A 12,566-nucleotide genomic window follows, 5' to 3' on the forward strand; every position below is an offset into this window, starting at 1 on the left:
TGTTTTCTTCCCATTTTGAACCCAAGTGCAAAATTGCTTGAAAACCGACTGAACTCAGTGGCCCTCTTTTATATGAAGTAACAGACCTTGACAGTAAGCCTGTAAAAGTCAGTTTAGATTTTGATGAGAAATACCTGCCATTTTACTGTAATTTACTTACAAGACCTGACTTTCCCCCTCTGTGCCCTGGCATGGGTCCTGAAAAGCCATAAAATAGATTGAGACAGATACTTATCAAGAGAAGAAGGAGGCAAATCTTTTTCTTCTCCCTTCACTCTGTAATGTTATTGGTAACCATACCATAACCTCTCTAAAGACAGATAAACCCCCGAGCATGGCCCTCGGGTTAAAGGGGTTCCCGCCAGTGCGCTTCGTTTTAGAAAATGAAAGTTGCCATACAGTCGGTTCTAGCAGCCAGTGTATCTGTGCAGCGTTTCTGAACGGCAGATCTGTTGTATGACATTTATTACAAGCACACCATTAAATCTGTTGTCACCGTCTGTGTTTAACTCCTGTTCAGTATAGTGCAATTTGTTATTAGATAAAAGACAAAAGAGACTGTTAGAGCCGTTCAGCCATCTGTTCTCTTTTATACCCTCTGAGCCCTGATATTAGTTCAGTTTAGTTAATTTCAGTATAACTCAATACAGTTAAGTCCGCTGAATTACAGTCCAGTAAAATACTTTATTAATTTTTTTAAGAAGACAACTCAAGCAAAGACGATAATAATTCAGTTATGGCGTCTATGCAAGTAAATTAAATATTTAAATCTTTTAACTTTAGTTGACTTCATTTCACTTTGACTATTTAAGGGTCAGTACCTAATTAGCCATTATTTTGGATATAATGTAGGTTAAGAGTATGACCAAATACAAGTGAAACTGAAGCTTTATGCTTTTCACGTCTGTGTTTACAAAACTGCTGATGGGAGCAAACCTTTTAACGCAATCAGTTAATATAATGAGTTACGTGTAATAAAAAAGATCTGCCATAGATTTGGGACTCGTAACGTGCTGTAGTCTTGTGCTTTAAACATGATTGCAAAGCTACATTTTTGTCTACATTCACGTTCATTTATTATGTCCGTTAGCATTTTCTTCTGCACTTATATTGACTTAAAATAACAGGTCAGAAGCAGCAGTCATGCTAGAAAGTGATACTTTGGTAAGGTTGCGTGTGTGCTGACACTGAAACAATCCCTGTTCTAAATATAAATCAAATGTAGGGATGAAAAATGAGTTAATCCACCTCTCACTCTGCCTTGAGCTATGAGAAGCCCCCTCTGACAGAACATCAGACGAACGTGGGGGTGGGGGGGAGTCGGCTGGGGGGGTGAATACGGTAGCGCAGAAGTGTGGGCTCGCATGTTTGCTTTTGTTTCTGGAGTGTGCGATATCAAAGGGCTAACTTAGTTAGTGCCAGGTGTGGTTTGTGCGGTTTGTGCACGTGTCCTTGGGATCCCCTGAGAAACGAAACGGAGAGGAGGAAGAAAAAAACAACAACCCATAAGCATCACCACACAGGGTCAGCTGTGCTGTATAAGCCCTGCAACATATCGTGGTGTGCGGTCCACAAGTTCCTAATTGTATAATTTAGTGAAATGCAAATGAAAGATATATTTTTTTTTAGATTTAGTGCTTTACATCAAAATTAAAGATTGGTTAGTGTGTAATGGAAACACAAACAGAAAAAAGCCTCAGAAGATTAACTTCTGTGCAGGGCGGCACTGATTGCCTCCTGCCAGATTATGAGAAAGGGATAGGATTATTATGGTCTGGTTCTGCTATGACAACAGAGAAAACAGACAGAGGAAAGACAATCAGAGCTCATCAGCCACTTGCCTCACACATTTATTTACCCCAACCCCAAAGAGAAGAGGAGAATTAGCATAATGATTTCTAACCCAGATATAAAGAGGAATTTCTAATTATTTATAACATCTTGGGACCCTCTACTTGATCTGTCCAATAATGTTAACATAATTGCATAAGCTGTCAAAGGATGTTAGAGGGCTAGCATAGGAATGCCAGTGGAATATTACACAGCTTTCTGTACAGAAATGTGAACTCAGGGTCAGAGCTGGGGTGCAGCTTCAGGACGTCGGGGTGCAATCCTAATGTGCTTGCGTGTGAATGTGTCTGGACGGTGTGCGCACACACAAGGAAATGCTTCCCCCTTTGGAAGAGGTTGGTGGGTGGAGAGCACGTTTGCTACGTCCTGTTTGCTTAGATGCACTTTAATGGATAAGGATGTTTATGTTGTGGGAATTATAACGATTAGGTTCGATTCTGACATTAGATGTCAATCTATTTCAGCACTACACTGGAAAAGACAAACAATAGGTTAAAAGAAAAGTTTAGAAAATATCAATGTCAAAATCCTTCAAGCTAAAAGCCCACTCAAGATGAGGATAATTCAAATTCCTAGGCCGAAGCAACCATTACACTGAAACCCTTTATTGAAAACCCCTGAATGCAGTAAAATGTAGGGAATCAGGCAGCAGCGGAGGAACTGCCTCACATACCCTGCCCTTCCTATTGCTAATGCTAGAGTAGTGCGGAACCGGCGCTTTTATTGTGTAGCAATGAAACTCTTTTTCATTGCTCCGTCCTGGAATCAGACGCTGCAGCTGAATAATGCATAAGGCCTCTTGCCTGTACACTATGTAAATAGTCAACAATGGCAACAGTGGTAACAACAGGTTTGGGTCTGCAGGAGTATTATGTAAAGTGGTCAGGGGCAGTGTGTCTGGCTCTCTAGCCTGCTATTGAAGCAGTGGCAGGCCCCTCTGAGCGCAGAGGGACATGGCCTGCGCCCGGGGCCTGGAGGGGACATGCACAGAATTAATGAGACCAATTTAGTGTTGCAGTAGAGTGGCATCTGCTGAACGGTCCTAAAGGACTGTTTTAGATTTCACTCCACCCCTAACCTCTTGCCCTTTACTCCTTGCCCCCACCACCTCTCCTCAGACTCTGGACCTCAGTACTAGAAGGTACTCCACACACTGGAGGGCACATAGAAATTGGTTCTGTAAGAATCTATATGATTAACAGGTGCCCATACCAGAGTGGTTATTATATAATAGACCATCTAAACACAATGATGGTGTTTTCTGCATTTACTGGGAGCACCCAGCTAAGCATCAGGTCCAAAATGCTTGTACTTTATACTCTACTCGTTATTTGAATATGGCATTGGTGCTAAGCTGTGCTTCTCCTTCTTCTTCTTCTTCTTCACAGGTAACATAGAATACAGCTGTCCTGCCACAAATGAATGTGAGATCACAAAACGGAGACGCAAATCATGTCAGGCTTGTCGCTTCATGAAATGCCTCAAAGTGGGGATGCTCAAAGAAGGTAAGAAGAGTAAGAACATTTTTTATTATTCTTACACACTCATGTAGCATAGATCTTGTAGCATAGAAGCACACACTTTATACAAAAACAATTGATCAGATCAACAATAGTCTAATACATCATCATCGCGTGCCTGATGTCTTATGACCCACCAAGAAGGCCCATGTTATTTTTTCCTGCAGCAGCTCGTTTTATGCATTTCCACAGTGAGAAATGCATAAAACGAGCTGGCCGGCACAACAGTTCCCAGCCCCTTGTCCTCCCCCTCCTATCCACACAGCAGTAAATAATGTGCAGTTGAGTTGGGGACAGAAATATGCTGAATAGCTTGATCCCTGCCTTTGAGTAATAGAAATGTAACAGTATTCCACTTGGAAAGGCTCAGGCCAGGTCCCTGAGCACACACCCGCAACAGTCTCAGCTCTCCCTGGCATATTGATCCACTAAATGTTTTCCGAACATCTCAGCTCTCTTCCTGCGGATGGTTTTTTAAAGTCACGCCAACAGGGAATTCAGTGACAATTAAACATGCTTCCGATGGATTTGTCTGGCTGGTTTTCTCTCCCCCTCCCTTTCCCCACTGACTGACTCCCCCGAGACACAAACCTTGGCTGCTCTTCTAGCGGAGGCACTTGTCCACTCTCCCTCATCCCACTGCACTAGTGGGTGAGTTTTCACCTCCCTTACTCTTTCTGTTTCTGTCAGTTTATCATTTGCTGTTTGCTTGAAATATAAAATAAAATAAAAGATAGACAAATAACATAGAAATGACAATATCTGGAGGGAAGCAGTGTTGTTTTTGTTTTCACTCATTTTTATTTTGCTTCTCTCTTAAGTGCAGATAAAAGCAGGAAGGGTAGGTTTTTTCATCCCTCACGGTTGGGCGGTGGTATAAATGCTTTGCCAGATAAGAGCTCCGAAATCGAAGATAAATTAAATCCAGTTAAAACGTCCACTTTTAAATTCTCTGCCAAACTCCGTGAAATTTATATACTCTGCTTTTATTCATCCCATTATTCTCTTCTATTGGAGAGTGGGGGATTTATAGATGCATACATACCCAGTCGCGACCTGAAGCCGGAGTCGTAGCCCGTATGGATCCCAACCCAGTAACAGAATCTGCTGGACTGTGCACAGCCAGATAAAGCCTCAATGCCAGAATGACAGAGTAATCGCATTACTATCTGATGAAAAATTTATGCCAATATATCACCTTGGAGAATAAGAGACTACAAAAATATGTAGCCGTTGCTATAAATGAATGACTGGTGTCAGGTCAGGCTAAAAATGAGCGTAAAACCCGAATATGCAGAGTACGGCTAAGCCTGAGGTTCTAATGCACTCCTCTGTGTACTCAGCACATTATCAGAATAAGAATAATTCTTCTCATTTACATAGTGGCTGTCATCACCGCACGGCAGCTATTGTCACTGTGCGTGATTAAAGTCATGTGCTGGTGTTCACAGATCCCTCTCATATAACTGATTTTTGTCACAGTCGAAATTATGAAACATGCTGGCTGTGACCAAGAAAACGAGCGTTTGCTTGAGCTCTTGTCTTGGGGCTGTGTCACCAAGACTAAATGGAAAGAGAGACACGTGGTCTGTGCCGACTGTAAGCTCAATGAAGCCGTCGGCTCAGGAAATGGTGGCAACCGCTCATGTGGCTCTGGTTGCAACTTACTTTCATTACTGCAGAAAGGTCACATTGTGTCTCAATGGAAAATTGCCTAATTATAACTTTATAGCCCCAACAAAGTGCATTGCTGACCCCCCAAAGAAACATAAGTTTAAATCCTTCACTAGATTTAAACAAAAAAATAAAACAACTTAAGATTTCACGTCTCTGTTCTGTGTGGGTACACCTGTGAAAGCAAAGCCACTAAAGCCACATTTGGCACTTCAATATTGGAAACCGGATAGGAGGCATAAGGAAAATGGTCTTGGAAGATCAGCAGTCCGATTACAGGAGGCCTGCCTGAACCTTGTGTTGAGTAGCTGTACTTTCCCTTGACTGTGTAAAGGAGGAAGTGATCAATAGACTAATCAAATGTCAGATGCAACAGGTTTTTCCTCTGATCAATGGAAACAGATCAGAGCTTAGAGCAAGAGAGAAGACAAGATAGTATTGGGAGATTAGACTGACATCATTCAGTGGCAGTTGCTGTCCACCACGACTTCCTTTCTCTCGCACACTCACACTACTGTACATGCCTCCACATGCAAGAATGGGCAGGTATATTTTACATAGTGCTTTTTCTAGTCTTACTGGCTGCTCAGAGCTCAAGAAAATCGACCATTTCTGTAAAGTTAATATATATTTTTATCTGCACATCCACAGCATTGACCAAAGACAATAGCTTTTTGTTCCATTGTCCTAATTTTGGAATACTGTGTGTTAAAGGAATCGTCTGGTTTTGCAAGGAAGCAGTGCGACAGCTGTGAAGATTTGCTGAACAAAGGAGTGTGTCTGTACTGATTAGGGCTGCCACAAACGATTATTTTGATAGTCGACTAGTCACCGATTATTTATGCGATTAGTCGACTAATCAGATCATCATCCACTGGACGTAAAACTACAGCTTATTGCACCAGCAGCATCTGCTCTTATATAACTATCATTAGCTTACAGCTTTAAGCTTTTAAGGTGCTAACTAAAAATAAAGACAAGATGATAGTTTATTCAATTTTAATGAAATTTGCAGATTGTTTCGGTAAAGTTTAATAAACTCCTTGCTATCTAAAATATAACAGGACACCGGGAGTATATTCTCCAGCATCTCACACTTCTGATAATCAGCTGTCTGCTTGACGTTTATTCATCTGTGTAAAAACTATAACTTTAATCTCAGCCAAACCGATTTACTCAGGAACAAATAAAATACAAAAAAAAAAAAAAAAGCCAAACAACAACATTTTAAGTTATCTAAGTGACTCATATATATTTAACCTGAGTCGCGAAAGACGGCGGTGGGTTTGAAAACAATTTGCCGGGAGTCCGGTGTTCTCACGGCGCTAGTGACCTAGCCCCCGGCTCGCTATCGAGCTAGTGGGTAACAGACGTCTCCGAAAACGTCGGAGCGCTTTTGAAAATATGTGGTGTCCTGATAAACTGAGCCGATATTTGAGGTTTACACAGCTACATTCTCGCCTGAAAATATGTTAAACGTTTATTTTGTGACCCAGAAAGAATAATAAGAGTAATATTAAAACTAACTAGCTACCGCCATTGTTGGAAACTAAGCTGGACCGCGCTATGAATTCTGGGACACAGCTGCTTCTTCTTCTTCGGGGTTTAACGGCAGCTGGCATCCTTGTACATGCTGTGCTGCCATCTTCTGTTTCAGTCCGTTATTACACTCTTAAATCCTGCTATTATTCCTGCGTCTTTTGCGATCTTACAAAGCTTCAAACGACACGTCGACTATTAAATCAGTCGTCGACGATTTTGATAGTCGACGTAATCGTGACTAGTCGACAAATCGTGGCAGCCCTAGTACTGATATGCAATACATTTTCATGCAGAGAACAAGCTCTAACAGTCAGTTATAGTAAAACGCACAACATACAAATGGAAAAAAAAAATGTTTAGTGAAGTAAAGTACTAAACGTCATTTCTTCAAAGTTGTGTGCACCAGTAAGATGAATCCAGTCTGCTTCTAAGATCTATAATTGAAATAAGTAAGTAACAGGAGGCCTCCACTGTGGCAAACATCACTTGAAATGTTTTTTCAACAGTTTAATTTAGACTCTGAAGTGAGGTTTAAGTGCCGTTTAGTCTTTTCAATTAGCAGTACGAGCAAGGATGTCAGCTCACGAGGGATACTGTAGCTAACCTGTAAATGGAGTATGTGACAAGGGTGTCACTATGGCAGCCTCTGGGGTCAGCAGATGAGGACGGGGGGCAATGCGTGACAATTTTTCCGCTACCCCTGCTCATCACCACTCGTGATTAAAAATGCTGCGATGCACTTAGAAGCATGCAAAGCTGGCAACGAGGGCCCTTTGAAATAGTGCTGACGGCAGTTTAGCGGGCGGCTTCCTTGAAAGGCAAGGTTCACCATGCCTTGCCATGTGGCCTTCTGATTTTCCCAGCTAAAATAGGGACCGCCTAAGCCCCCCTTGGCATTGCCAACCATCCCAGACATCCTGACACTTTCCCCAGGGAGAGACACCCAGAACAGGTGAGGGACTCAAAATAAGGACCCCTACCGCATAAAGTGAGTGAAGACAGGCCCTTTTGTAGGAGTGTGCTCGGAAGGGGATTATTATTGTTTTTGGAGAGAAAGAAGAGCTGTAGGTCAGCTGGCCCCAGCCCCCACCTCGAGGCCTGTGCTAATCCGTGCACAAATGCCAGCCGCCTTGGCCAAAAGCCCCCTCCCTGAGCACCCTCCTTTGAAGAGATGATACCCGAGCTCACCCGCTGCTACCCTTGCCGCACTGTGTAGTGGGCCATAAAACAGCAAGATGACTGTGGATGAGGTGGCACTCAACTCGCTTTGCACATTTATAACGCACCTACTGTTTACTCTGGAGGGAGCACAACAGACTGGCCAGAGTCGGAGCGCTTAAAGCGTCACCAAAGGGGCATATGAACCTCACAAAGGCCCCTATAAAAGTCCTGGCTATAGTACCTGACAGCATGAGTGAATGAATCTGTCTGGCTGCTCTTAATCACTCTCTCTTCCTCTCTGCCTGTGTCTGGCCCTGTTGGACAGTAAAATGAGACAGGTTAGTGCGGAGCTTTAATTCCTGTCAGCATCTGTTAATTATGGCCAGGACTGTTCTAATTAAAAGAGGCACCCATCTACCTCCGTAGTTGGCTTTATGCTGGCTGACACAGCCACACGACTCAACCGGCAGAGAGGAACACGGAGAGCAGAAGCGTTGCCACCTGGCAGCAGCCAAGCTCATCTGGAGAGCCGGAAGAAACTGTAGAAAGTGGTGATAGCACATTTGACAGGACATGCATCCAAGAATAACGGTATTTTAGCTAATGCAGAAAGTTTTTAAGCAGTAGCCCACAACACTGCCAGAATTGATTGCTTGATACAATGCACATAAAAAATAAATTGTCACCAAGTATCCACGCTTGTGCATGAAATACAGGTAGTTGATGTCAGATGATTCCCTGGTACTCACTGGGAAGGATAGGCTCTGCTGGGAGTTGGGGGTAATTAGGTTAGTAGGTTGTCAGTGTCAGGAAATTGAAAGACAGTCCTAATCAGATTTGTGTTTCTAGGGAATCAAATAATTTATATAAGTAGAAAAAAATCTTTGTTTCATAGTTACATGTTAATACAACTTACTGGACTCCCCATTCACACAGAGAGCGAGTAGGGCTTTGTGTCTGTTGTATATAAAAATCAGCTATTTTGCATAAATCTGCTGCTGAATTCCTCTTTGTTAAATGAAGGCCACCACTTCTATCTTACATCATCTGATTTTCCCTTTCCCCATCCGTTCACCGGGCGACCTCCAATCGCCACGCATGGGACACATCCAAACTCATCCTCTCCAAGAGCACTTGCTGATGGGCAAATTGTATTAGGCTCATTTGCAGTGGCCACACAATGCCCAGGTTTGACACCGTCCTCCCTGTTATAAAGTGATGAAATCATCAAGGAAGTGCTCCAGCTGCGGGTGTTGTTCACTCAAAGGACACGGGAGGCTGACAAATTAACTCCTCCTCCACCGCAAGAATTTCATTGAGCCTTTTTCCTCATCCAACATTTAGTATTAAATTTGTTTGCACGTCTGTGTAAGGGGGTGGTGGTGTTACATTATGCATACAAGGTAAATTGAACAGATTCTCCTTCTCAGCTGGATTAAGATAGCCGGTATGTTTAGACTGTCCGGTGGCAGTGACACAATTCCAAATAAGGGCATGCAGGATATAAATGTTTGCATACAATTTCATTAAATGGCCAAATACCTGCCGAGTGGCATCAAATGAATAGAACGGCGCAGATGAAATATGTTTACAATGTTGAAAATTAATAGAATAGAAAAGACATCTTAATAGAAACATTCTTATCAAATAATGAGATAATAAATAACTTATGTTATGATGAGGCCAGCTTGACATTTACAGTATCAGTGTGGAACCTGGCCCCCTAGGTGTGGCTGCGGATGATAAGGCCTCGGTGCTACTCCTGTGAAAGAGGGGTGAAATAAGGGTCTTTTATTGGAAAGCAATACCTAGTTATCTATCTGCAGTATGACAGTGGATGCTTTGTACACTGTATGTGTGACTATGTCTTTGCTTGTTGGCTGGTTAAGTTTCTGTTTGTGGATATTGAAAAAGGACACACCTGAGCACACACACACACACACACACACACACAAGCAAAGAGGCAAGTGGCTGGCAGCTAATTAGTATTCAGTCTGCCTCACCCCAAAAGCTAAATAATTAGAGGGCCAGTCTGTGAGATCATTGACCCTGCGTTAAATATTCATATGTTTAGACCTGCTCTGGGCTCAGCTGTGTCACAGTAGACCAGCCAGGCATGGACCACATATGGGAAGCCTGCCGCGACTCTGACACATCCCCACACACACACACAGACACACACACACACACACACACACACACTGAAAGTATGCTCATACACACGGACACATTTTTATACCTCTACGTAGTCCTTTTATATTCCTTACATACAAGCTAAAGGCCAGCACTGTAGCTCACATTTACTTTAATATATTATAATATAGAATATGTGAGGGTGTAATTTTGAACCATAATCCTATATTTTTGTCTTTACAACTTCATCACAATTTACACGGCGGTCTTATCTTTTCTTTCTTAGGGGTTCGTCTGGACCGTGTGCGAGGGGGCAGACAGAAGTACAAGAGGAGGTTGGACACAGAAAACAATCCGTACCTGGGCCTGACGCTCCCTCCTCCCACCAAAAAGCCTCGTGAGTACCCCCCACCCCCCGTCAATAGCCCATTGTCTCTTTCTTCCGCTGCCTCTCCTCTACCAGGCGAGCAAGCAAGTAAAACTGAGATAAAATTCTAGGACAGACTCGCGTTCCTCCATCATGTTGCATGTTTGGACAGTTGAGAGTTCGTTTGTCGTAAATATAGGCCACGTATTGTTCTGCTCGGAGCCGAGTTACGATAAGTCTCTGAACAGATGACTGATATTAAAGAGTGAGAGATCTCGAGGACACTCCTGTCTCACATGTTTTTTGCACACTGTAAATTTCCTTTGCACAATGTGGCGTTTCCTTCACACACACAGGCAAAAAAAAGGGAAGGTGGGACCACCATGCTACTGTTTCGTCATGTTGTCATGCATATCAGTGTTGCACATCTGTGTGCCTCTCTAAGCATTACGGTGAAATAACCTTTGACCTCTCCTTTTTTTTGACACCCCCACCCTCCTTCCTCTTCGATCCAGTCACAAAGATAGTGTCTCACCTGTTGGTGGCAGAGCCAGAGAAGATCTATGCCATGCCTGACCCCACCATGCCGGAGAGTGACATCAAGGCTCTGACCACGCTCTGTGACCTGGCTGACCGCGAGCTGGTGGTCATAATCGGCTGGGCTAAACACATCCCAGGTACAATACATATAAAATATTCTCTTATTGTCTTATTTCAAGGCATGCTCCTTTTCAATACTGTTTTATTTTTCCTCTTTCATCTCTCTTTGCCCCCAGTTTTAAACTTGCTCTGTGAAAATAAACATGCACTCACACGTAGATAATTAATGACAGCAGCTCATACAGCCTCCGGGTGCGTGGAGGATTGAGGGGTGTGCAAAATGGACATCGCTGTGCGAGAAACAAATCAATAGAGTGCATTTTAAATCCCTCCATTCAATGGAGAAGGGGGGACACAGACCCGGTGCCATTGTATGTTGTAATCACCGGGGAGATTAAGAGCAAAGTTGGGGACCTGCCCAGTCAAACAAGACATCATATCACACACAGGCACACATATGCACACATGAATGCACACAAGTGCAAGCACACACACATATTGAATTATTGATGGGCATAATCATGTTTCTTCCTTGCCCCATAGACATTCTGATAGAGGAGGTGTTAGGTTATAAGAGGCTGTTGAATTGAGGATAGGCCACCTCACATCAGCAGAGATTTTGCTTCCTTCGAGAGTTTTTCCTCTGATTTTGACAGAGTACATGTTGTTTAGCTGTTCTTTTTTGGCAACTAAAGCAGATTCCCGCTTGATCTTTCGCTCGACCCCCATAACTCTGTAGCACTGCAGTGCTGTAGAGACAAAGCGGTAACAAACTAAATCAATGTGTCCCTCGGTGCCAACGCCATAACCTCTTCTTCTCATCAGCATAACTTGGACAGGCATGCATCTGTCAGCATGCAGGAAATGCACGACATCATTACAACACTGACACATATGCACACTCTAAGCATGGCACGCACATGAAAAGTTTATTTATTTTCACTGATACAAAGTGGACTCTTAGTGACCTCGGGGTGGTGCATTGTGTACCGATAGGTATTAGAGTACTTCTCAGAAGAAGGGGTATTAATCAGGTACAGATCTGATAGTAAGGAGATTAGAGATGGATACGGTCCCAGCCCCTGGCCTCAGCCCCAGTCCCTTACGCGACTAAACCATTTGGATCACTCCCCACAGGCCATGCATGGTCAGCAGACTGAGAGTTTAACCAAGGAGCTTACTCAGGACTGGATCACAGCTGACCCGATAACACACTCTCATCATTGTGACCCAAAAATTACACCAGTGGCGCAGACATGCACAAAATTGACAGCATTCCCAGGCTGACTGTAGAGTACAGACAGGAAGAATCGTCACTAGTGCAAACTTGCATTTAGAGAGAATAAAGAGAGCATTAGTTTGTATTGTTCAGAGTCAGAAATGTTTCTTCTTCATAGATGGTCCTTTTAGCCAATTATTTAAAAAACACTAATATACAAGTATTAAAGGTTTTATCTCGCATCCCTGAAATGCTTCATCATTTTAATATGTGTACATGCTTACTCGGATTTTGTGTGTCGTGGTGTTGAAACGTTGCTAATCAGATTATACTAACACGTATTGTACAGTGGATAGATTCATAACGTTAATGGGATTTGCCCCATAGACTGCAGCTGACGACTCGTCATTCCAAATGTGGCGATAATGATCATTTAACCCAAAACCTGAAGCACTAAGCCCGACTGTGTGCTCCACTGTGAGCCGGCGCGTGGAACTAT

The 12,566-nt window shown here is 43.1% G+C and overlaps 1 protein-coding gene across 8 annotated transcripts in view; it reads left to right on the top strand.

Annotated features, from left to right (window-relative positions):
* Positions 1 to 12,566, top strand: part of esrrb (estrogen-related receptor beta) — a 45,063-nt gene that overhangs the window by 19,082 nt on the left and 13,415 nt on the right. For 7 of the 8 annotated variants that reach the window (XM_085391621.1, XM_085391618.1, XM_085391619.1 and 4 more), the window contains 3 exons: positions 3,240 to 3,365; positions 10,168 to 10,278; positions 10,764 to 10,925. In XM_085391621.1, coding sequence (XP_085247747.1) covers positions 3,240 to 3,365; positions 10,168 to 10,278; positions 10,764 to 10,925 — 399 coding nt within the window. The remainder of the gene's footprint in view (positions 1 to 3,239; positions 3,366 to 10,167; positions 10,279 to 10,763; positions 10,926 to 12,566) is intronic. The other variant, XM_085391616.1, reaches the window with a different exon arrangement.

This window comes from Rhamphochromis longiceps, linkage group LG19 (assembly GCF_057381845.1).
Source record: "Rhamphochromis longiceps isolate RC_006_pf linkage group LG19, R_longiceps_female_GT1.1, whole genome shotgun sequence".
NCBI lineage: Eukaryota > Metazoa > Chordata > Actinopteri > Cichliformes > Cichlidae > Rhamphochromis > Rhamphochromis longiceps.